This window comes from Phodopus roborovskii, unplaced genomic scaffold (assembly GCF_943737965.1).
Source record: "Phodopus roborovskii unplaced genomic scaffold, PHOROB, whole genome shotgun sequence".
In the NCBI taxonomy this organism is placed as follows: domain Eukaryota; kingdom Metazoa; phylum Chordata; class Mammalia; order Rodentia; family Cricetidae; genus Phodopus; species Phodopus roborovskii.
The window spans coordinates 28,843,213-28,867,386 of record NW_026125052.1 but is presented as its reverse complement, the minus strand read 5'-3'; the positions used below and the strand labels follow the sequence as shown (position 1 = coordinate 28,867,386).

General features: G+C 54.9%; 1 protein-coding gene across 1 annotated transcript; it reads right to left on the bottom strand.

Moving 5' to 3' along the window:
* Positions 1 to 566: 566 nt before the first annotated feature.
* On the bottom strand, positions 567 to 24,029 carry Kif19 (kinesin family member 19). Its single transcript, XM_051179952.1, has 20 exons — positions 23,841 to 24,029; positions 22,164 to 22,244; positions 12,791 to 12,901; positions 11,992 to 12,079; positions 11,560 to 11,696; positions 10,279 to 10,404; positions 9,778 to 9,972; positions 9,229 to 9,375; positions 8,311 to 8,433; positions 6,103 to 6,268; positions 5,403 to 5,577; positions 5,071 to 5,266; positions 4,364 to 4,634; positions 4,135 to 4,256; positions 3,573 to 3,706; positions 3,248 to 3,353; positions 3,020 to 3,107; positions 1,604 to 2,001; positions 1,205 to 1,364; positions 567 to 978 (listed from the first exon to the last, which is right to left on the bottom strand). Exons 1-20 carry the CDS (start codon positions 23,877 to 23,879, stop codon positions 848 to 850), a joined length of 2,994 nt encoding a protein of 997 aa, XP_051035909.1. The 5' UTR covers positions 23,880 to 24,029; the 3' UTR covers positions 567 to 847.
* Positions 24,030 to 24,174: the final 145 nt, after the last annotated feature.

The window sequence follows — 24,174 nt, the reverse complement described above, 5'->3', positions numbered from 1 at the left end:
TGATTGACAGCCAGCCTGGGCAATCTCCCTCTTGGACAGGAATGTTCACATATGAGGCAAAGGCGTTCCCTGAGCTGCCACCCCAGTGGACAAGCACCCCTATAGCGTGTGAAGCTTTCTGCCACGGCCTACAAGTCCCTGGGTTCTTGCTGAGGGGTCCAGGTTAGCAGAAAGGCTCTTGAGAGACTGCCACAAACTAGACCTCGATCTAGCCCTGTCGTTTTGGGGAGGGAGAGTCTTGGCATCTTGAGAAAAAACAAAACAAAACAAAACAAAAACAAAACACTCATTCCCCAGATATTTGTAGGTTTGTGCCAAGGGAAATGGGATTCTGGGGTTCATGAAAGGACCAGGAACTGGATGAATCTTAGGACCAGACATGGCACATTCTGAAAACTCTAAACACAACCATCAAAACCCCAGTAGGACTTTATTTAAAAGAAAAAAAAAAAAAAGGCAACAGAAAAGTTACAAAACCAGACTCCCTCCCCATCCCTTCCTACCCTATGTGAAGTCCAGTGGGCTCCTTTCCCATCCCCCACCCACCCCCCCTTGCCCAGGGGGAGGGCCTGGGAGTCCTCTCTCTCTATCAGCTCCTCTTCTCCATTGCTGAAGCCAAGACTGGCCCCAGGTCTGTGCAAATTTTTGGCAACAATGTTCTGCTCGGGGCTGGGAGGCCAAGCTGCTGCGGCTTGCCGCGTGGAGAGCATGGTAGAGTTATGGAGCCATGGGAGCCCAGCTCTCGAAGCTCTTGCTCCATTCGATACCTGTCTGCCTAGCTTCTACCTCCCAGTCCCTGCTACACCCTGTTGAGTCCTGGGGGCAGAAGAGTAGGCACCAGGGCCCCTCAATTATGCCGGAGGCGTCCATCTTTGCCAAGAGTGCTTGAACCATGGGGCAGGCTGGGCCCACGCGTAGCTCTACGGGAAACGCCAGCTGGGTTGGGGGGAGCAAGAAGGGGTGAGGGGTGTCCAGAGCCTAGGACCGGGGAAAAGCCAGCATCAGGCACTGAGGAATGCCTCCCTTCCCCCTCAACACCCAGTGGCCTTGAACTTCTTAGGGGAACGATCCCAGTATGACAACCCCACCGATGCTGCTTCCCGAATCACGCTTCCAACTAGGGGCAAGAGCCTTGTATGTTTGTTTTCCTCTATGCGCTTGTCAAGGCCTCTCCCACCCTGATCCGTCCTTTGTTGGTACTGACCTGTGTTCTGGCTTGGAGGAAATTTGATCTTGGCCAGAGGCAGTGTAACCTTTGCCAAATGTCTGACACCAGGGGATGGGCGCCCACACACTGGCATCCTCCGGTCTGAAATGCCCTCCGAGGGTTGAGGCCCCGGCAGGTGTATTTTGGGACGAGTCATCTGTACAGTTGGAAAACCGTGAAATGGAGTGGGGAGATGCTCGGCGCTCAACAACAGAACCCAGTCCTAGCTACTTTATCAGGCTGGGGACTGTTGCGGTTCAGATCAGGGCCTCTGGGTGTAGCGAAGGGCTGATGAAGTGTCCCATAGCTCCTCGGGGTGGTGTGGGGGAGCTAGCTCTCAGGCCCTCACCCATTAGGAACGGGAGCACACATCTCACACCCTGCGTCTTGCCTCACCCCTTGTCCTGTGACCTCGAAGGACCGAGACCTCCTCTTCCTTCTTTTGGCCTCCAGTGATTCCTCCCTTTTCTTGCTAAGGCTTTTCTTCTGAGCGCGCACCCAGGGCCCAGCGCCATCACCTCGAGGTCCTGCCGCCCGAGAGGGGCCCTCGCCGGTGCTGCTGGATAAATTGTCCTCGCTAATAGCATGCTGCAGTGTGGGGCTGGGCGGCCGCTTGCAGGCCAGTGGACCAGATGGAGGAACATCTTCAGCCTCGCTCAACGAGTGCAGAGACAGGCTGCTGCGTTCTGTGGCGGGTGCCAGCAGGTGGCGCCCCTCCGATCCCAGGGCCCGGGAGCGCCGCTGGGCGGCCTTCAGGGTGATACACTTGGTTCGAGTCAAGATCTCTTTCTTCTCTACAACAGATACCCAAATCAAGGTCAAGGCCATCTCCTACACCCCTTCTTCACAGGTCAAAAGTGAGCAAGAGCCAGGACTCGCAGATTTCACCCCCAGAGCCCTAACTCGCTAGCTCTTTGAGAAACTTGGGGTGCCCCCTCAGAACCTTAATTTCATTTGTAGATGGGAATTACAAAGACAAACACTCTGAGGCGACTTCAAATATTGAGAGTCTAGACTGGTGTGGCAGGCTTATAATCTGAGCTCCTCAGGAGGCTGAGGCAGGAAGATCTAAAGTCCAAAGCTGGATGGACATGGTGGCGCACACCTTTAATCCCAGCACTTGGAAGGCAGAAGCAGGCAGATATCTGAATTTGAGGGCCAGCCTGGTGTACATAGTGAGTTCCAGGACAGCCTGAACTACATAGTAAGATTGTCTTAAAAAAAAAAAAAAAAAAAAAAAAAAAAAAAAAAAAGGCCTCCCAACTAGGCCTGATCTCAAAATTAAAAGTGAAAAAGAGACAGGGGATATAGTTTAGCAGTAGAATGCCTGTCATGTGTGAGACCCTAAATTCAATCCCTATTACCACTCTCCCCAAAATCCCATATGCTTAGGGAGCAGAGATTGAGTTAGAATTTGCTAGAGTCCAGTGGGAAGGGGATGACAAGTGTCCTTATTTTATTTTATTTTATTTTTTTGTTTTGTTTTTTGAGACAGGGTTTCTCTGTGTAGCTTTGGAACCTGTCCTGAAACTCAATCTGCAGACCAGACTGGCCTTGAACTCACAGAGACCCACTTTACTCTACCTCCTGAGTATGGGGATTAAAGGCGTGTGCCACCCTATCTCCCAGCCAAGTCTCCCTATTTTATTTCTGATTGTTCCCCATCATCTGTGTGTCCTTCTGGTACAGCCAATGAGTGGGTACCATCATTGAGGGCAGAGAGAAGGAAGGAGCTTCAGGCTTGGTCACCTGAGCAGTTTAGAAAACGTCAGGCAGTGGAGGCCAGGCGTGTGACGTGCAGGACACACCCACCTTTACGGGACAGGGCCGTCTCTGACAGGTTCTCACTGCTGTCCGGAGAAGAGTTGATCTGGCTGCCCAGGCTGTCCTGTTGTGGGGCCTAAGGGGTGAACCGTTTGGAAAGGGGAAGGCCTTGAGGACAGCAGGGACCCCATACTGCACTCTGCAGAGGCTGCATGGCCTCGGAGGTGCTAGCCATTTTAAAAGAAATCCACCCACTGCTGGGCACTCAGATCTCACCTGCTGGGTCACCAGGGTGCCCACCTGGATGGGAGGTGGAGTGGGCACAGAGGAATTCTTCGCCTGCCAGGCCCTGGGGCTTGCCTTGAACACATGGTAGGACTCACTGCAGTTGGCAGAGGGACAGGAGGGGGCAGCTGTCCATCAGGCTAGTCACACTAGGGTCCACCCCCACCCTAGAGGAGAGACTGCCGGTGCCAAGGGAAGAGAACCCACGGATCCTGGCTGCAGACCCATGCCACCGCCTCCCTGTGCTTCAAGGGTCCCTCTTTCCCTACTGAGCTGACATTCCTCACACAGGGTAGGCAGCATCAGGAAGTCTCACCTGTCTGCGCCAAGTGGGGGTAGGGTGTTGTCTTGGGGGTGCTGGGCCTCAGAACTCAATGTCTTCACACTCTCCAGGTCAGAGTCCGGGGTCAGTGTGGTCCCAGCTGGAGTGATTCTGGGCAAGGAGCTGTCCTGTGTGTGTGTGTGTGTGTGTGTGTGTGTGTGTGTGTGTGTGTGTGTGTTGGGGAAGAGAGGGGGATAATGACAAGGGTGGACAGTCAGTATTTACTGTTTGAGACAGACTCTTGCTGTATAGACAAAGCAAATCTTTCAACTCTCCTGCCTCAGTTTCCCAGCTGTTGGGATTAAAAACTATCCTATTGATTAGTGGCGATTTGTAATATCTCAGATGACCAGTCCTGACCTTGTGACCCTAGGTGGGGACAAGTATCAGGCATAATGTCTGGGAATGGGGACCTTTACCCAGGCTTGGCAAGGCAGAGAGGGTGGGTAAGAGGAAAAAAAAAAAAAAAAAAAAAAAAAAAGCAAAGCCATCTCATGGAACTTGGCTGGCTCCATGGGATCCCAATGTCAGCAAATAAGCTAGCCCAATCGCCTACCTGCAGGGCCCTGGAGGCCACGCGGTCCATGATGGTGGCCCGCTCCAGGCTGCCCTCTTCCAGTTCCCGAAGGTAGACTTCATAGAGTTCCTCCAGGTGCCTGGGAACCTCCAGATTGAAGTCTGTACATGGGGGAAGGACAGCTGAGGTCTCGGCATGGGCCGGCAGGCCCACCCCACCCCCCCAGACAATACCCCAGGCCTTCGGGGGTGGGGAGGCCCGGCCCTACCGTCGATGATCTGCCGCTGGCCCTGAATGATCTCCTCGCAGAGGCTGCGGTGCTGCTCCAAGCGGCGCACCGCCTCTCGGCGGTGGCGCAGTGCACTGTCGCGGAGCAGAGCATGCGACTGCATCTCGGTGTTTTCCACCTCCAACTCGTGCACTCGGCACAGCAGGCTGAGCACCTCGCGTTGCTCCTCCGAGCCGATGCGCCGCGGCAGCGTCTCTTCCAGGCGCTGACCCCGTGCTCGCAGCTCCCGGCAGCGCTGCTCCAACGCCAGCTGCGGGGACGATGGGGCGGCACGGCTCAGCACTAGGCCAATCCCATTGGCACAGCCAGGCTCTGCTCTCAGGCCTCCTGGCTGGCTCTCCAAGCCCAAACTAGCCTTCAAAGCTTGTCTTTGGGTCTTGCAACTATTCGGCGCCTGTGTGCCCACTTGACTCAACCATGCCCTTATTCCAACACGGAAGATAAAAATCTGTTATTATATTGACTGCCGTGTTCTTAGTCCTTGCTTTATGCCAAGCATTAACAGCAACTCCGTTCGGGCGTCACCACAGGTGCTTCCATTTTAGAAAGGAGAAGTATGACACACACAGAGATGTAGAATCTTGGCAAGGTCACCCAGGATTTGTGGCTTATGTTCTCTGGTCTCCCTCTTCCTCACCCCTCTGCCTCCTCTTCCTTACACTCCCTGCGCTCAAACTCCCGTATACCTTCTGCTTGCGCAGCTTCTTCTGTTCGCCCACTAGGGCGGCGATGTTTTCCCGGGCTGAGGCCACCTCTGGTGGCTCCAGGTTATCTGGCTCATCTCCTGTGTCTGAGTCCTTCTCACTGTCGTCTTTGGTGTAGGACTCCTTTCTTCGCTCCTCCCTCCATTTGAGAGCCCGCCGTGACTTCTCGTGTTCCCAGCTGCCAGCAGCGCCCCCCAAGAGAGACACAAGTTTCGGCTCATGGGGCAGGGCACTGTGTTTCTATGTTCTAGGCTCCTCCACAACAAACCTGAACCTGGGGTGGGCCTGAGGGTCCGAGGAGAGGAAAAGCATACCCCGCGATGGTGAGTAGGTGACGGGAGGTATCGATCTGAACTTCCATGGCCTGGTTCTCCAGCTCCAGCAGGCGCCGACGTACATCCATCTGCTCGTGGAAGGCACCGATGAGCTGCTCCCGAAGCTGTCCCATCTCTGCCTGCCCTTCCTGCCCGCTGTGTAACTGTACCTCAGCTGAGGAGTGGCAGTGGTGTCAGCACAGGGCCCAGTTCAGGCTGATCTGGGGCTTTGTCCCCCAGTTTCTTCCCAGACCACCGCTTGCATTTCCAACTCCTCTCCTCCCACATACCCCATTCCCACAGTGTATCTTCAGACTACAGCCCACACGAATTGAGATTGTGCTAGCCCTCACAGCACCCTTGTGCCAACTACAAAAAGGTATCCATGTTTCTCTGCTATCTGTTGGAAAACCATTACAGCAAACAGGCAAATCTCAGTGAGCGGTAGGTACACCTTCTAGGGCCACACAGGGCAGCCCTCCATATAATGTCCTCAGAGCATCCCATCCCATCTCAGCTCCAGCTCTGCAAAGCAGAGATGCCATCCCATTTCCCAGGGGAAGGTGCTAAGATGTGGAGTAACTAGTCCGATGCCACTTAGCCAGAGTTAATGCTACTGGTCCTAGGACCTCATAAGGCCACCTGGAGAGGGTTGCTAAGAGCAGCTCCCACCTCGAGACCCACGGGACCGTATGCATACCTTGGATATGTCGGATGTCACCCCGATCCAGTCGGCCCCGGGCCTGGCCCCGCCCAGCCTGCTGATCGATCTTGCACTTGAGTCTCTGGATCTCACTCCTCAGGTCAGCAATGATGCTGGTGTACTGGGCGATGTGGTAGGAGACATTGAGCAGGTTCTGCTTCACCTGCAGGGGGCCCAGGATCAGTGGTGAGGGGGTACAGTCACCCCAGGAGCCAGGCCTGCCTGTGGTACCCTCTCTTCCTCTTTCTTCCCCTTTGCCAGTCCTTTCCAGTGGCAGCCATGGCCTCCTTGCCCCCCTCCCCACGGCCTCCTATGGCATCTGCATGCCTCTTAAGACCTGTAATCCTACAGTTCCATGCTCGCTCTTCATCCTCAGTGGCTCCCTACTGCCTGAGGAGCCCATTCCTTCACCGGGAATTGACGACTTGATCCCCCCCCCCATTTTATCTTTTACTTTATGTGTTTGCATGTGTGTCTGTGTGGGAGTGTGTGCGTGTGAGTGTAGATGCCTGAAGAAGGTGTAAGATTCTGGAGCTGGAGTCATAGGCAATTGTTAAACGCCTGATGTGGGTGCCGGGATCTGAACTCAGGCCCTCTGGAAGAGTTCTGAACCATTAAAACCATCTCTCTCTCTCTCTCTCTCTCTCTCTCTCTCTCTCTCTCTCTCTCTCCAGGGTTTCTCTGTAGCTTTGGAGCCTGTCGTGGAACTCACTCTGTAGCCCAGGCTGACCTCAGACACACAGAGATCCGCCTGCCTCCTGAGTGCTGGGACTAAAGGCAAAACCCCACCCCGCTCCCACCCCCCCATCCCAACCCCCCTCCCTGGCTGGACTCTTTCTTCATCTGAGTGTTCTGTTCTAGCCAGGCAATTCTACTGGTCTTTCCATACCCACAGCAGATAGCTCATCCCTACTTTCCTTTCCCTGGCTTGCCTTGGCACCTACTGTTAGCATCAATTAAACAATTACCCCAATTACCTGCTTTTTTCTTTTTTTCTTTTTTAAAGATCAGCCTCATGTAGCCCAAGTTAGCCTTGAACTCATTGTGTAACCAGGGTTGGACTTTGAACTCTTGAGTCTCCTGTGTCTGCCTCCTACTCCTGGGCTGCAGTGTTAACTACCATGCCAGGGTAAGCTGCTCTGGCTAACTAGTTACCATCATGTGGCCTGTCACTGTGAAGTCCCCGAGGCTGTGTGACAAGGTTGGGGGGAGCTGTAGGGCTTCACTCCACACTGCTTTCCCCGACACCCACACAGGCTAAGACAGCTTCCTGACCAGAGAACATGAGTCTGACTTGGGAACCAGGCAGCCTCAGCTCTGGTCTCTGCCTCGTCCTCAATTAACTGTGAAGTCACTCTATGTCCTTAAGCTTCATTACCCTGAACTGTGTGGCAGAGGAGTGCTAACCCCTGCATGGTTCTGAGTGTGCTACTGTGCTCAGAGGGGCACTAGGTAAGGGAGCCTTTTATTGGGACTTTGGTGATGACATCTGCATGCTTTGGGCATGCAGAGGACTGAGTAACCTCTGAAGAGGAAATGATGGTAGAGGGGCAAGCCCAGAGTGAGAGGCAGAAGAAGGTGTTTGGGAGTCAAGGGCCGCAGGCAGGCAGGCAGGCAGGGAGGCAGGCAGGCAGGCAGGGAGGCAGGCAGGCAGGGAGGCAGGCAGGCAGGCAGGGAGGCAGCAGGCAGGGAGGCAGCAGGCAGGCAGGCAGGCAGGGAGGCAGGCAGGCAGGGAGGCAGCAGGCAGGGAGGCAGCAGGCAGGGAGGCAGGCAGGCAGGCAGGCAGGCAGGCAGGGAGGCAGGCAGGCAGGGAGGCAGCAGGCAGGGAGGCAGGCAGGCAGGGAGGCAGCAGGCAGGGAGGCAGGCAGGCAGGGAGGCAGGCAGGGAGGCAGGCAGGCAGGGAGTCAAGGGCTGCAGGCAGGCAGGCAGGCAGGCAGGGAGGCAGGGAGGCAGCAGGCAGGCAGGCAGGCAGGGAGGCAGGCAGGCAGGGAGGCAGCAGGCAGGGAGGCAGCAGGCAGGGAGGCAGGCAGGGAGGCAGCAGGCAGGGAGGCAGGCAGGCAGGGAGGCAGATGAAGGGCTTGGGGTAACATTGGCCTGGGTAACAAGATCAGGGCAGAAAGAGTGGAGTGGCTGGCAAGGATCCTCGAAGGATCTCACATCTCAGTCCAGGAGGGTGTGCTTTGAGGGTAGTCCAAGGGCCCTCACCCGAGTCCTAATATTCTTGGCTCGGCCGGCATAGGTCAGGGTATTCCGGGACTCCTCAAAGGCCGTGCTTGCCGGACTGATGTGGGCAATCATCACCGTGCGGCTATTTCCCCCTAGAGAATCCTGGGGAAAAGGGATGTTGGCTAGCTGGAGACCACCTCCCCCAGGGGCTCCCCAAGGCTTTTTACCACACCTTCTCTGGGTGTACACACACACACGCGCGCACACACACACACACACACACGGGCATGCATGCACGCCTGCACAACAAGAACACATGCATATAGTGGCGGTCACTTTCAAGTATCCCCACTCCCTGGCTTGGGGATGCAATCCTCCTGGCCGGCCGATGCAGTCCTTCATGAACCACAGGCCTCTGCTGGGATCTTGTTTCCAGCACTTAACCAAGTTTAAGCCTACAGGGAAATTCCTTAACCTGTCTGTGCCTCTCAGTTTCTTTGTCTATAAATGTATTCCTCTTAACTTACAAAGCCACTGGGGAAGCTTCTGGCCTGGAACCCAGCAAAGCATGGGAACTGTGATATCATTGTCTATAACTGAAGGGCCAAGAGTGGCCATGCTGTGAGGAAGCGGCCCCAATGAGCAGCCCCATTGGCTACAAGGCTGACCGTCACAAAGGCCCCAAGGCTCTCTTTGGCTCAGCCCTGGGAGGAAGGTCCTGGCACTGCTCCTGTTGCCAGAAATATAGAGAGCACCTGCTTGCCATCAAGTTTCAGATAAACTGTCAACGGCCCGCCTTAGCTTAAGGGTGTCTCAAAGATTTCATGAGGCACACTGATACATAACTAACTTTGGTGACTCATCTGAAATCCAAGTGGGGATAGCTGTGCATTGTTTATGTGTGGTCTGGCAGGCCTACCCTTGATGCCAATGCCCAGGCCCGACTTGTTTTTGTACCTTCAGGAGCCGGGTGAGCTTGCTGTCCCGATAGTTGATGTACTTATTGCCACCCTTGTCGCTCAGTGCGTTGATGCAGTTGCCCAGGGCCAGGAGAGAGCGGTTGATGTGGGCCCCCTCCTTCATGCGCTGCCCCCGGTTCTGTGTCTGGGGCGACAGGACGGGATATAAGTATAGTAGTCTTGTAGGAGAACACACTGAAGCTTCGTTCAGCTGCCCAACATCACCCAGATGACCCTGGCTATAGACCATGGCTTCTCTCCCCGAGGTCCTTGAATGGAGAGGTGACATGGTATGGAAGGAAGCTTTGCTCTGCCTTCTCCCCATCCTTGCTTCCCCGAGCAGCCGGCCCCTTCAAGATGTCAGGCCCATTGCTTAGCTTGTCCTCGAGACACCCTGCTGTCCTAACTGCCTCATCTGGCTAGCCTCTCCCCATATCCTTCCTCCTCTGAAACCTGACCTCACCCGGAGGGCCATCACCCTTGCCCACCCCCCATTGCTTCTCTCTGGGGAGCCCTCACTCCCCTGGACTCTTGGAGCAGGCCTCACCTGGGAGGCGCGCTCGGAACCCGCCAGGTCAATCATGAAGAGGCGGCCTTGCCGCACCTCCTGTAGGATGCTCTTGACCCGGCTTCGCTGGCGGACTGCCACCTGGAGCACTGCGTGAGAGCGGGAGGACGTCTGATTGGCAGCTGTGGGCTCCTGTGTCCTCTGCCGGTTCCCCTTCATCAGCAGCTGCATAATCTGGGAAGGAAAGATGGAGGTGACCGCTGGGGAGCCTGTAGAGGGGACCCTGAGCTTGGTGGGAGAGGTCTGATCTATGAGCTCCCCAGGGCAGGCTAAGGGCCTGAACGATTCTCTCTGGACAGGTCTCTGTAAATGGAGAAGCTGTGTGGCCTGTCTACTTACTAGGGTGAGTGTGTTAGGGCATGATGGGGGTGTGACTTCTCTTGCCATGGCTCAGGGTACTCTGTCCCAGTAGCTCCCTGCCTTTGGTCCCTCGGAGTGATTGGCCTGCCCACAGTCCCTCGCCAGTTGCTGGAGACTTGCCTCCTTGGCATTGATGGTGGACACTTCCGTGATTCCAGCCACCTGGATCACCCCTTTGGAGTCCTCCCTCAGCTCCAGGTACCCCAGGGCGGGGTTCAGCAGGTCCCGGATCATCTCATTGTAGATCTGATGGGACAGCGGGAAAGGGGGAGGGAGATGGACAAGAGCTGCCCCTTCCTCTCTAAGGAAGGAAGGGCCGTGTGCTTCTGTTTGCCGGACCCCAGGCCCTTTGTGTGAGAGAAGTCCTAGGTAGGGGAAGCTAGAGGCTTCAAAGCCAATGTTGCAGGAGGTATCAGAACTACCTGGGGCTCCCTTTGCAGAGAGGCCAGTCCTGGGCTGGACACCTGGACCTGATTCCTGGCCAGATGATGGAGCTCAGCTTGTTGCTAGGCAACCTTCAGGCTACTTCTCTTAGGTGTCACTGCCCCTGCCCCCAATCAAAGCAGGCCCAGCTGGCTGAGTCAACACCTGCCAGCTGCTTCCCTCACTACTCCAAACCATCACCCTAGAGATTATCAGCTCCCAGAGGAGCCAGATGGAGACTGGCTTGCTGGCTTAGATTACCGCCCTCCCTGCAACTTCAGTGGCCACCTCTCGACCCACGAAGTCCTTAATGGGTAGACGTTTGCTTAAGGCAGCGGTTCTCAACCTTCCTGATGCTGTGACCCTTTAATACAGTTCCCGTGTTGTGGTGACCCCCTTCCCCAACCATAAAATTGTTTTTATAGCAACTTCATAGCTATAATTTTGCTACTGTTACTAATCATAATGTAAATATCTGATACGCAGGACATCTGGTATGTGTCCCTTGTGAAAGGGGTGATTGATCTCCAAAGGGGTCATGACCCATAGGTTGAGAACCACTGGTTTAAGGAACGGGCTCAAAGGATTAGGGTAAGGTGAGGTTTTGAGGATGCTGGCTCAGCCACCGGCTGCCCAGGCTTCCGTGGAGTGCAATACCACGGTATTAGACCCACAGGGTCCAAGTCGGAACCCTGCTCTGCCGTCACTGTCTCTGTGTACCTCAAGGACAGCTGCCTAACTTCTCCATGTCTCTGTATAGCTCTGTCTGTCCTGGAACTCAGAGATTGGCCTGCCTCTGCCCTCCAAGTGCTGGAATTAAGGGTATTGAGTCTCAATTTTTATCAAGTGGGGCTAACCCTGTCCACGTGGGTTGGGGAGTGGGCATTCTGAGCACCTCAGGAAGTACCAGTGACTGGCTCTAGGGAGGGGGACCACCCAATCTTATATGTCTCCTATCCAAGCCTGGTGGGGACTTACCTCCAGGTAGGACATGGACACCTCATATTCCATGTCATTGCTGGTCTCCTCGATGGCTCGGAACAGGTCATTCAGGGTCCGGGCATAGATGCCTGGCTCATGGTCAGTGCCCAGCATGGTGTAGGTCTTCCCACAACCTGGACCGGACAGGTTGGTGGCCAGCAGGACAGGGGCCAGGTAGGGGTGGAGCCTTACTGGGGAGGTGCTCTGGACCCCTGAGCTGTCGTCGGTCAGTGAGGGTGCACCCCCCCCCCGTGGCTGAAGAACGGGATTTGGGGGGGGAAGGGTCCTGGGTGAGGCAAGGTTTGGACAATCCCGTGCTCCATTCCTGACCCCACTCAGGCCAGGATGGTTCTCTGGTGAAGGGTGAGGGGTTCTCAGGGAAGACAACTAGGGCCCTGCCGTCCTGTCTGTGCCCCCTTCCCTCCTCACCTGTGGGGCCATAGGCAAACACAGTGGCATTGTACCCTGAGATGATGCCCTCAATGAGGCTCTTGGTGGTGGCCTGGTACACCATTTCCTGCAGGGGAGAAGACATCTGAGACAGGGTAAGATGTGGGTGCCCCCCCCAGGCAAGTCCTGACTGTGAACAGGTGTAGTCCCTGTCCCTGGAGCCCCAAGCCAAAGGTAACTGAGTGGAGGGAGGGAGTCTCTGCTTCCATATCCCTCAGGGGTGACAACAGCTTGCAAGAGGGTTCGGGACACCCAAGAAGCCTCCTTTAAGGGTGGCTCCCACACCCCTCCCCTGCTCTGAGGATGCAGAGCCAGCCCCTGGGAGGATCTCAGCATCTGGAAGGTGGGCACGGTGGGATCCCCAGGAGAGTGTCAGCTTTCTTGAGTCTGCCCTACACCTGCTCTCCTTGTGCCAGATGGGCTTTCACGGTCCTTCCCCCCCCCCCCGCCCATACAGGCCAGCTGTGGGGCGTCTCATGTGGCTACTCTATGCAAGCCGGTACGTGAGTGCTAACCAAGTGTGTTTCTGTGGAAAACCAGGTGTGCCGGCCTGTGGGTATACAGGCAACGTGCCACGCAGCCACGCAGTGTCAAGCCTGCAAACGTATAGGTGAGAGGCTACACAAGTACATGTAGACTCCACATATGGGCACAGTCCCAGAAAGTGGATCCTTGAGTAAACGTTGGAGAAAAGGTGAGCAGGATCCCCCTAGGAATCCTCCATTGGAGGGTAAGTGTGGAGGGGTCTTTCCTGTTTCCAGGCCATGTTCCCCCTCACCTGAGTGGCAGTAAAGTCAAAGGCCACGTCAAACAGGTATGACTTCTCCCGGGACCGGTGTGCCCGCAGGATGTCATCAGGGTCTTCCATTGGGTCCATGAGAACCACCATCTGCAAACGTCCCCGAGTGGGGAGGGAGACCATAGTCATCTGGAGTTCCCACAGCCTGCACCTCTCCCTGAGCTATCTGCTCTCTGGGCTTCAGGTCTGGATGCTTGGGAGAAAAAGCCTCTTTGGTGATGAGTGACTGTCCCCTGAAGATGGCACCATCCCAAGACAGCAGAGAGTGCTGTGTGTGTGTGTGTGTGTGTGTGAGTGAGGGGTGGCGTCTACAGTGGTCCGGGCTTCAAGGCCTCTTCTGCTGACCACAGTACCACTGGTTGTCATAACACATCTTGGTGAGAAGACCCGTTCTGCCCACTACACCCCCATCTCTACCACGGCCTCGTATATCATTTCACTAGCAGCAAATCTCAGGCTCCCGCCTGCCAAGAGGGGTGTTTAGAGTCCTGAGATACTTTTGGGCTACGCACTAGTCTGTGGAGGACAGAACTCTGAACCCAGAACCTGGCTTCCAAACCAGAAGACCCCCCCCCGCCCCCCAAGACAGGATTTCTTTGTATAGCCCTGGCTGTCCTAGAACTTGCTCTCTATATAGACCAGGCTGGCCTTGAACTCAGAGGGAGATACACCTGCCTCTGCCTCCTGAGTGCTGGGATTAATGCATGCGCTGCCACCACCACGCAAAACCAGCAGACTTAACCGCATCTCTACAGCTCCATGACCCTTGGGCCCTGCCTGGCCCTCCGCGACCAGCCTCCAGACCACTGTACAGCAAGGCAGGCAGAGAGCGACTGACAGCTGGGGTACGCGTGTGAAAAGAGCAGGTGGGCTTGGGTACCTCCTACATGAACTTAAAATAACCACATCCCTGGCCAAGATCTGGGGTTAGAAAGAGAGACTGCAGGACCCTGAGCTGGCATCCCACCCCCGTGCGGTTGGGATAGCTGTACTCCATGTGTGTGTGGATACACATGCATTAAGGTGCAGACAGGGCTGGCTGGGTTCCTCCCTTGTTCTAAGAACAATCTTTGAGCCCACTCCACTCTGCCCAGGTCCCAGTGTGCTGGGCTTTGCTGAGGGTTCAAGCAGTAATACAGGGCAAGCTGCTGGGTTCTTGCTGGGCTCCTGCTCTTGAGTAGGGGTTGAGACAGGAAACATCAGGAAACATCAGGAGTTTTAGGGGAGGACAAAGAGAGTGGGCCTAGAAGGGGCCACGAGGGATGCTCTCTGGATCTTAGCCCTGCCTCATTAACAGAGTGGCCTCATGCCTGCATGGGGACCCGCCTGAGCCTCAGTCCCCTCCCCAGAGGAGGAAATGGTGGTGTAATCTCCTTCAGGGCTGGGCAGAGCCCATGAGACAAAGTGTGTGACACACACTGAGTCTCCGTGATCCCCTTCCAAGGAGCCAGGGAGAGGGAGAGTATGCATGGAGGCAGGTGAGGGCAAGTCACTGACTGCCCTAACCCAAGACTCTGCTATCAAATGTAGGGTGGTAAAAAAGAAACAAAGAAGCCAGGCCAGGAGTGGCAACATCAGGGGCTCCCTTACACAATACAGGCACCCCGGGTCCCTTACACAATACAGGCACCCCGAGAGGTGCTTGGCACCTGGCGTGCCGGGCATGGCTCCCTAGACACCAGCCTCTGCCAGACAGCCAGGGGAAATAAATCGTCCCATGATCCTTACTTAATGAGGTGAGTGTTCCCAGGGGGCCAGATGGTGGCAGCCTTAGAGCCCATCCTCCACTGGGGAGGGGAGGGGCAAGGAGGGCAGAGGGGGCACTGCCACTGCCAGTGCACGCTGCCATCCACCCCGGGTGCACACTAACATTCAATCTTGGGGCATGCCAAAAGCCTTTATTCTGTTTTTGTTTTGTTTTGTTTTTCCCTTCAAGCTTTGTTTTTCCCTTCAAGCTTTGGCCTTGGGGCAATCCTTTTGCCTCAGCCTCTTGAGTGCTGGGATGACGGGCATCCACCACCACACCCAGCCAATACCAGATCTTTACTGAGTGAGCCCTTCAATATGGACTTCTCATTATTACTCTCGGACAAGGAGGTCAAAGCCCCACACCCTATTGCTTGGAAATGGCAGAGCCAGAGTCGGGGATTCTGGCCACTTGGCTCTCTGGCTGGTACCTGTGCATCCTCCGAGGCTTCCCCAGCCTCTCCTGATCCCTCTGCTGTCACAGAGGCTTGTGGGGTGCCTTAGCAGTGTTCATGATCCAAGTAGCCCTGCAGCCCCTCAACCCCCACCCACCACTGCTCACTCCACCTTAGGGAATATGATGCAGTATAAGTAGGTAAACTGAGGCCTCACAGAGGGCCAAGCAGGAAGGCTGCTGGCTGTTACAGGGCAATTAAGAGAAGGCGGAGTCAGTAGCCATGCCTCCCCACCCCCACCCCTGGATCAACAGGAGAGGCGGGCCTCATGACTATTCCAAAGGCCTTGTGAATAGGTCAGGCATGGAGAGCCATCCAGAAGCAGCAGCAGAGGTTGGTGATGAGGGTGAAGGCGAGGCTGCAGGAGAGCAGTCTACATGCTCAACTGAACCCAGGAGCTGAGGAGGTCCTCAGTGGATCCCTTTGAGTCCCCAGTCAGGCCTGAGGATTTAGGAGGGCAAGGGCCTTAGGATTCCTAGCAGACCCCTCCCCAGTTCCATGTCCTGGGATCACACACACACACACACACACACACACACACACACACACACACGACACCTGGAGCAGCCTGCGCCTGGGCTCTCCGAATTCACCTGACCTCAGACAGCTACAGGGCCCCTTCTGTGCTTCTCCAGGGGAGGGTGACTCTCCAGGAGACTGTCAATCATATGGGGCTCCCGGTGAGCAGGCTAGAGGCAAGGATCGAGGACAGGCTAGGTGGTGGCTTTGTGCAGGGAAAGGCCACCGAGGCTGTCCCCTCCCAAGGTGGCCAAAGTCTAGCAGCCACTGCCATCTCAGTACTTGCACTGTTGCCTAGAGACCCGTTTGTCCTCGGGACACCAGCCCCACAGCCCTCCGAGCGTCTCGGTTCGATCCCTATCCCAGGCTATCGGCCGCCTGAGCCCTGCTCAGATTCCAGACCCAGATGAAGACAAACTCTGGCTCTGAGGGCCCTGGATGGGTCCTTAAGGCCTGCAACAGGAGCAGGGCCAGATATAACAACTCTCACCTTGGGTACTGGGGTTCCTGTGGACCCAGAGTCTCAAGGGGCTTTGGTTAGGGGGAGTGAACAGCATGTAATGTCAGGCACCATTACAGACGGCCTTTGTCATGACTTTCAGACATTGCCAAGCTCACCTGCACACCCAGTTTCTTTGATGCTGGAATGTTCCTGCATCAAAGCACTGTCATCCACCTGCCACCACCCCACTTAATGAGGGCTTTGTTTGGGCTCCATCTGTGGGGACCCCAGCCCCCACTGCACGTCCCAGAACACCACTGTTGTTCCCGGCCACCACAGCATACAACGGGGCCCTTTGTGCCCCTTGACCAGGTGAACCAGAGCTGAGCCAGTAAGGACTGAGCAGGGAGCCTGGGCTGCCATGGAAACTGGCTTGGGATGTTCAGGCTAGTGCAGTGCAACTCATTTGCGAAGCACCTACAGTGTGTCCCAAACATGGGAAAGACCTTAGAGAAATTAAAAGATGAGGCCTCTGACGCGCTCAGATTCGCAACTGGGAGGAAGCTGGTGTATAGAGGAGAGACCCCCAAATCCAGCCCTGCCAGGACAGGAAGGCGGCCTGGAAGGGATGACGCTGGTGTCGTACTTTCAAGGATGAGCAGGAGACAGTCGTGAGCCGTGGGGTGTGGGAGACAAGCCCAGAGCTGAGAGGCCAGGCGTGGTCTCTGGTCTCTGGGGAGAGATGCAGGTTGGGAAGAAAGCCTAGAGTTTCACCTTTAGTCTTCCTTGCTGGCTACCCTCACAGTGCAGCCCCAGGGCCTGCTGTTGAGCTTGCAGTGGCCCTCCAGACGGTGGGAGGCATGACCTAGAATATAGTCGAATGTGGTGTTTCTCAAGGAGTCTGATGACCCACATAGATTTCCCAGGTACCACCAAGAATCACACAAAAATCTCTGCCGAGGTGGGCTGGCAAGTCTGCAGTAACAGGCACCCTCTCCTTGTACCCATCCAACTGCTAAGTGGAGGCTTCCTTGTATACTTGTAGCATTCCCCAGAAACCCAGAAGCAGCTCAAATGTCCATCAGCTGTTAAATGGGTAAACAGATTATGGGATGGCTGTACTCTAAGATATTACTGTATTTGTCTTTCACAATAGCCTCTTTGCCCCAGCTACACCCCTCTCCAGAGCACTCGAGGTAGACAGAACAGTGCTCACTCTCCAATCCTCTGATGGGAAACACAGGCCCAGGGAGTCATTAGCAGCCCTCAGGCACCCAACCAGGGGCCCACGTCACCCTCCTGCCTTGTGCTTTCCTCCTCCTCACTCGTTCTGGCCCCTCTGCTGGCCTCCTGGAAGCCCCAGAAACAGGCAGTTGGACAAGTGCTAATTATGAGATTGTACATATCATTGGTTGGTTTAAATCCTGCAGATAAACACAGTTGGGGGAGTCTGGAGGAGGCTTTGGCAGGGTTGTGTGTGAGGAGAAGGTGGAGAAGGCCCCTTCTGCTTTCTCGACCTCCTTGGGGGTTTCTGGCTTCAGGATCCAACCCCCTTCCCCCCCCCCCCAGCTGCTGTCGAGGCAGGAGAGGCCGCCGCTGCACCCTTCCAGGAGGAAGCCTCAGGGAGGCAGCCACAAGGTCTGCACAGAGCTTTGGTGTGGACAGTGGACATTGTGGCAGTCAGGGGTTTACTCAACCCCGGGGCCAGAAGTCACCCCACAGTGGCTTTGGGAGAAGTACCTCTCGTGTCCCCTTCCTCAGGCCAGGAGTCGTGTTTAAGCATCGCACACAGATCCTCTGATGCATGAAGATCACGGTCCTGGATTGAACCAGGGCTCTGTGACCTCAGGTCCTGGAAGTCACTGGAACTTGCTTCTTGACAAATCCAAGACCCACTTCAGCTTTCCCAGAACCAGGACACACATTGGCCTGTTGTATTCCTCCCTGCCTCCCTCCCTCCCTGTCTCCCTCCCTCTCTACTTCCCTCCCTCCCTCCCTCCTTTCCTTCCTTTCTCTGTCTTCCTTTCATTTTATTTTTTTAAGATTTATTTATTATATATACAGTGTTCTGCCTGTAGGCCATAAGAGGGCACCAGATCTCATTACAGATGGTTATGAGCCACCATGACGTTGCTGGGAATTGAACTCAGGACCCTTGGAAGAGCAGCCAGTGCCCTCAACCTCTGAGCCATCTCTCCAGCCCCTCGTTTTAACTTTTAACGGGACACGGTTTCATCATGTAGCCCAGGCTGGTCTCACACTTGCTATATAGCCAAGGGTGACCGTGAATTTCTGACCCTCCAGTCTCTACCTCCCAAATGTCAGGGGTACAGGTGTGCCAACATGTCAGGTTTCTGTGGTGATGGAGATTGAATCTATGGCTTTGCACACTGTAGGCAAACATCCTAACAATTAAGATTATAGCTCTGGATTCATGCTGGCCTCTTGATGCTCAGGGAGGCTTGGCCTGTTGACACGCCCTCTTCTACTAAACCTCATTGCCACAGGCTAACAAGCTCCAGATGTCCCCAAAAGGATATGCTCAGTCCCAAGGCAGGCTCCAGACCCCTCATAGTGGCTGAAGTCAGTGAGTAACTGAGCACCCTCCACCTCTCCCTTCTTAGGACCCCACTAACACGTGGGCTATGGAAATACCTACTAACTGCCAATGATCAATGGACTGACTGAGCTCCTGGGAGGGACTATACTATAGCCTTGGATCACCTCGCCTTGAGATGAAATCTACAGAGGAACCCACTCAGCTCTGAGGAGAGACGGAAAACAAGAAGCAGGGACCTATCACCCAAGCCCCTAGGGAGTTGCCTTGGTGAGCTCCTCAGAGGGGCCAGCGCATGGAGACCATGGCAGTCTCAGCCCCAGGGAGCTGTGGAAGGCAGGTAACCACCCTAACTGACCTCTTCTTTGTGGGGGGGCAGTGTGCTGACCACATGAGCCCAGCCACATCACCATTGCCATACTGTCCTGGGTTAGCTCACCAGCTCACCCCACTGCCCAGCCATTGTGCCCTGCGACTTGAGAGAGAGAGAGAGAGAGAGAGAGAGAGAGAGAGAGAGAGAGAGAGAGAGAGAGAGCACCACTGGCCTGATAGAGCTATAGCCTGAGGCTTCCTCTGGGCCAGATGAACAGCAGGGTCTGAGAAAGGGGCGGGGCCAGAGGGCTGACTAGAACTGGAGGCAATGACGTCTCTCCTCCATGTTGGTTTTAGATTCTCATGCCTTAAACACCTAGTTGCCAGGGTCTATGTGCCAGGAGACAGCTTACACCAGAGGCTGTCAACTAGACCTTTGTTGTATTCACTGCCAGGCAGCAGGGAGAGGGACTAGGCCAGGCCTTCCTGTACAGTCCCAGTTTGGAAGCCACCGGGGAGCTGGGCAGAGTGTTCAGGGGGCGGTGTGGACAGCCCTGTGCCCATATGCTTAGGCAGCGCTCTCAAAGCCTCTGCTGACAAAGGAGTAGCCTGTCGGGCTGGCCCAGCTCTGGCCTGGTGGGAGGTGCAGCTCACTGGGGTAGGCTAGAGCCAGGCTGGGTGGCCCTCCCTCTGCCCTCCTAGACAGAAGGAGCCAGTGTCTGATAGGCGTGGGTACTTAACAGGGACTGTTCCCATCACTCACTTCATATTGATCAACCCCCAAGGTGGCCTGGAGCCAGGAGCAACAGAGAGAGACACCATTGTCCCAACCGGTGAACCTGATATCCTTGGAGGCAGATGGACAAATAGGGAGTGGCCTTGTCTAGAAGGAGGTTTCTCCTCCCAAGTGCCTTGCCTGTTCTAGCTGGCCACTCTCAAGAGCCAGCACAGCAGCTCTGGGGGACCCCTCCTTCTCTGCTGACTAGAACTGACATCTAAGGAGCTCTTCACGTGCAACAGGCACTGAGCAGGCACCAGTAAAGACCCTTCCAAAGAAGCCCTTTTTTTTTTTTTTTTTTTTTTGGTGGGTGCTACAAAGATGGCTCAGCCAGTGAGGCTGCTTGCTGCCAAGTCTGGTGATCTGAGTTTGATTCCAGGGAGCCACATGTGGCGGAAGATTACCAGTTCCCCCAAAGTGTCTTCTGACCTCCAAACACACGCCATGATGTGGGTATATCCGACCACTAGTCTCACTCTAGGATAAAGATAAAAGTATATATATATAGTCTTGTTGTAGAGCGCATGCACAGAACCTGGGAATGGGGGTGCACACCTGTAATTTTCCCACTGGGGAGGAAGAGTAGGGAAGATCAGATCATCTCTGGTTTCATAGTTCAAGGCCAGCCTGGGTTTTATGAGACCTTCATAAACAAACAACATCAAAACCACAACCCATCTGCATACATTCTCTCTGCTCCTGCTCATCATAGGGAGTTCTTCCAGGCACTTCCATTTTCCCCAAGGGCTTTGGGAAAGGGGGCAAAGGGGAAAATCATTTGGGGTCTCCTGAGCCCAGCCCAAAGGACCGACTGGCTTGGGGCAGCGTCTGTCCACAGCCTTGCTCAGCTCTGCAGCTTCCTCTCCATGCTCCCTGACCCTGGAGCCCATTCCACAGCACAGCCAAGAGCCCAGCACTCAGAGTAGCCAGCCAGTGGCCAGCCACACAGCTTTGAGGCACAGACAATAGTCACCAGGAGGCTGCCACACCAAACCCATTCCAATCCCATCATTGTGCCCAGGACCACTCTAGTATCTGAGTCTTGGAGTACCACCCAAACAAGCACAAAACAGGCGTGCTGGCCATGTTGACTAAGAGTTTGGTTTGGGCCCTACTTATGTCACCTCACCTCATGCCTCTATGTCAACCCTCTCCTTGGAGCATGCTAGCCTTTTCTCAGTGACACGGTTCCACTGTGACCCCACCTCAAGAGTCTTGCACACTGTAAGTCCCTCTGGTTGCAATCCCCCCCTTGAGTACACCCCTAAAGAACTCTTTATCATCATCACCATCACTGTTGTCATAATCATTATCATCATCGTTTTCCAGACAGGGTCTCACTGTGTAGCCCTGGCTGTCCTAAAACTCACCCTATAGACCAGGCTGGCCTCAAACTCAGAGATCCACCTGCCTCTGCCTCTGCCTCCCCAGTCTGGGACTGAAGGTATGTGCCACCCCCACCCAGCAAGGTCACTTCTTTATGACCCACTCTAGTTCCAGTTAAGACAGGGTTTTGATTTGAAGCGCAGGGTAGCATGGGATTCCTGATCCTCCTGCCTCAGCATCATGAGTAAGGGGATTACAGACATTGCCACCATATCTGGGCTCACCACCACCTCTCCTTTTCCTTTTTTCTTGTGTGTTTGTATGTATGTCTGTATGCATGTGGGTACGAGTGCATGTGTGGAGGCAGAAAGTTGATGTTAAAAATTACCGTATTTTTCCTGAACTACCCTTCGACCTTTTTGATCACTCTTCTACATCAAGCGCTGAGGCGGGGTCAAATCGGAAGCCCATAGATAATGGCTAATGCTGTCAGCTAGCTCACTCTTCGAGTTCCCCGTCTCTGCCTTCCAAGACTGCTACCACACCCACGAACATTTCTGTGGCATTTTATGTGGGCTCTGGGGATCCAAGCTCTCCATGCCCATGAGGCAAGCTTTTTAACCACTGAACTATCTCCCCAGCTTAGGTCCCGTGCCCCTTATGTCTCTCCTGGCAACAGGCTCTTTTTTTTTTTTTCTAGCCCTCCTAGGCTGCAAACCCTCATTTGTTTTAATTCTTGTCTTCTCTCCCCACAATAAACTTCAGCAACAGAGGGAGGACAGGACTTTTCATGTTGGAGTGCTTTTCTTGTTCCTACCACGGTTCCCAGCATGCTGCAGGTCCTTTATGGGTAATTATTGCCTCATATGCCATCCTTCATCGTAGTGACATGAGGGCCAGGAGAACAGACATGACAGACTTGCATGTTCTAGAGGTGCTGAGTATGTGCTTTGTGGATAGCAGGCGTATCAGATGGGGGATGTTTACACCATGGGCACCAAGATGTATTTTATGGTCTGGGCCCACCCCGGCTCTGAACGCTCTTAGCTTTCCTCGGGCTGATCTAGGAAGCCTTCCTGGAAGAAGAACGCTAGGTGATGCTGTGGGTAGCCCACCCACAGGTACAGTGAGACACAGAGCTCTTGCCGTCCAGCCCGGTATGCTAAGCAAGCTGAGCAGGGCTCCACCCTGCAGCTCCTGACCGAAGCCCCAAGTACCTGCTCGTCCACCTTGTGAGCGATGAGGGTGGCTCCCTCCTCCAGCTCAGCCACACTGATGGGCCGGACCCTAAGTGCCACCTGGGAGGAAGATGAGAGCCCTAGGTTAGGAGGGACACACTTAGCCATGGATGAAGGAATGAGGAGTCTTTGAATTCCTTCCCCAACAGCCCCTTGCTTTCCAGCATCCAGCCATTTCTGGCTCCTTGGTTCTGAAGAAAGCTGTCAGTGGAGGGCATCGCCCAAGGCAAAGGGCAGCAGGTCCATGGGGTGTCTGGCTGAGTCCGAGTCTATTTCTCTTTTCAAAACTCTGTACCTCAGTGGAACCCCAGGGGAAACACTGTCTACACAGGCTGCATCAGTCACATGCCTAAATTAAACACTTGCCACTCCCTTGGGCTTAAGTCTGGAGCATTGGGGACCAGGGCTACCTGTCTGCAAGTAAGGTGCTGCTGGGAAGGGTGGTAAGGGTATGACAGGAATGGCTTGGAAATTATGATGGAATCTAGAGATCTTCCCCTTGTCATCCTAACAACCTGCGACAGCATCCTAACACCCCCAGGAGAGTGCCATCAAGGGCTTCTTTGCTCTTTATTTACTGGCCAGTGAGAGATGGCGGGTCTTCACCCTATACACATGTCTCCCAAAAGAACAGAGTTAGGGAGTAGGGAGATTTTCTTCTGCTGAACAAGTAGGGAGATTTTCCTTCTGCTGGATACTGGGCGGATCCAAAGGGTACTCAGTTCATTTCATGCACACAGCCTGTCAGATTGTCCTCATTAGTCTCCTGGCTGGACCTCCTCGAGGGAGGGGGGGACCCTTGCCTAATGAAAATGAACATTCTGGAGCAAACCCTTTCAAAGAAGCTTTTTTTTTTTTTTTTTTTTCCTGCTGCCAGAGAAGGTGCCACAGAGTCTGGGACCCTTGGGGCTGTGTCCAAGCTTCCTTTTTCAGAAGCAGGTTCCGTACATGGGGTGGGGGGCATTATGGTAACATTGCCCTGCCGTCTGGCTACCATCATCTGCTGCTGCTGGACCATTTCCACAGATCAAAGGCTAGGGGCTGGGAGAGAGAGATCTCCACCTATCCCCAAGGACCAAGGCTTCTCCGTGTGTCTTCAGCATCCACGGATAGCCAGGAATCTCTTATCTTTGGCCTCTACCTACCCCTACCCTCCCTGCCATACTGTCTTCCATCACAGGCTGGGAGACCCTGGGGTCTATCCAAGTGGCTTCCAGCATCTCCCTCAAGTATCTGGAGTCCTGATTTGGACAGAGCCTGGGTTACAGCCTGTAACTAGCCACTCCAGACTTGGCGCTGGCTCACCACGTTTAGGTGGCTTTTGCCTTCCTAATTGTGGCTCCAGCTTCCTTTAAGGAAGACCAGGCTGGGTTTAAACTCTCTGGTTCACTAGAGATTCCCAGCTTTCTTCTCAGGCAATCACTCAGGTCTCTTTTGGGTCTGCTCGGAAGGAGGGAAGGGGGCGCTAACGTCTCAGCCCCTGGGGGCTCACCCATAGCTTCTAGCCACCTGTTCTGTAGAACTTGAGCAAAGTTGTTCTGCACATTCCTAGACCACCATCTCTGGCCCGTCCTCTTTAGTGGACATTATGTGCGAAGTTGTCAGGTCCCAGGATTGGTGGAGGGGACCAAGGAGGAGCTTGATAAGGAGTCTCACCATGAGTTGCTGGTCCTTGGAGTCACCACTGTCCTTCATGATTGCGGCAGGTAGAGAGCCTCAGGCCGCGACAGCTGGCATAGCCGAAAGGCACCTCCACCGTGGTCACCTCCCCGGGTCGCTCTTCCGCCTCCGCTGCCTGACAACCCGAAACCAACAACGCGCCTGCCGCCCGGGCGCTGACCAGGAGGAGGGAGGGGCCGGGAGAATTCGGCCGGTCCCGCCCCGCCCCCAGTGCTCCCCCGCCCCCCTGTGCTCGCTCCGCCCCCTGCTCTCCGCCCCCTGAACCTGGGTGAGCACGACGTCTCCACCCAGAACAAAGCCCCTTGGATTC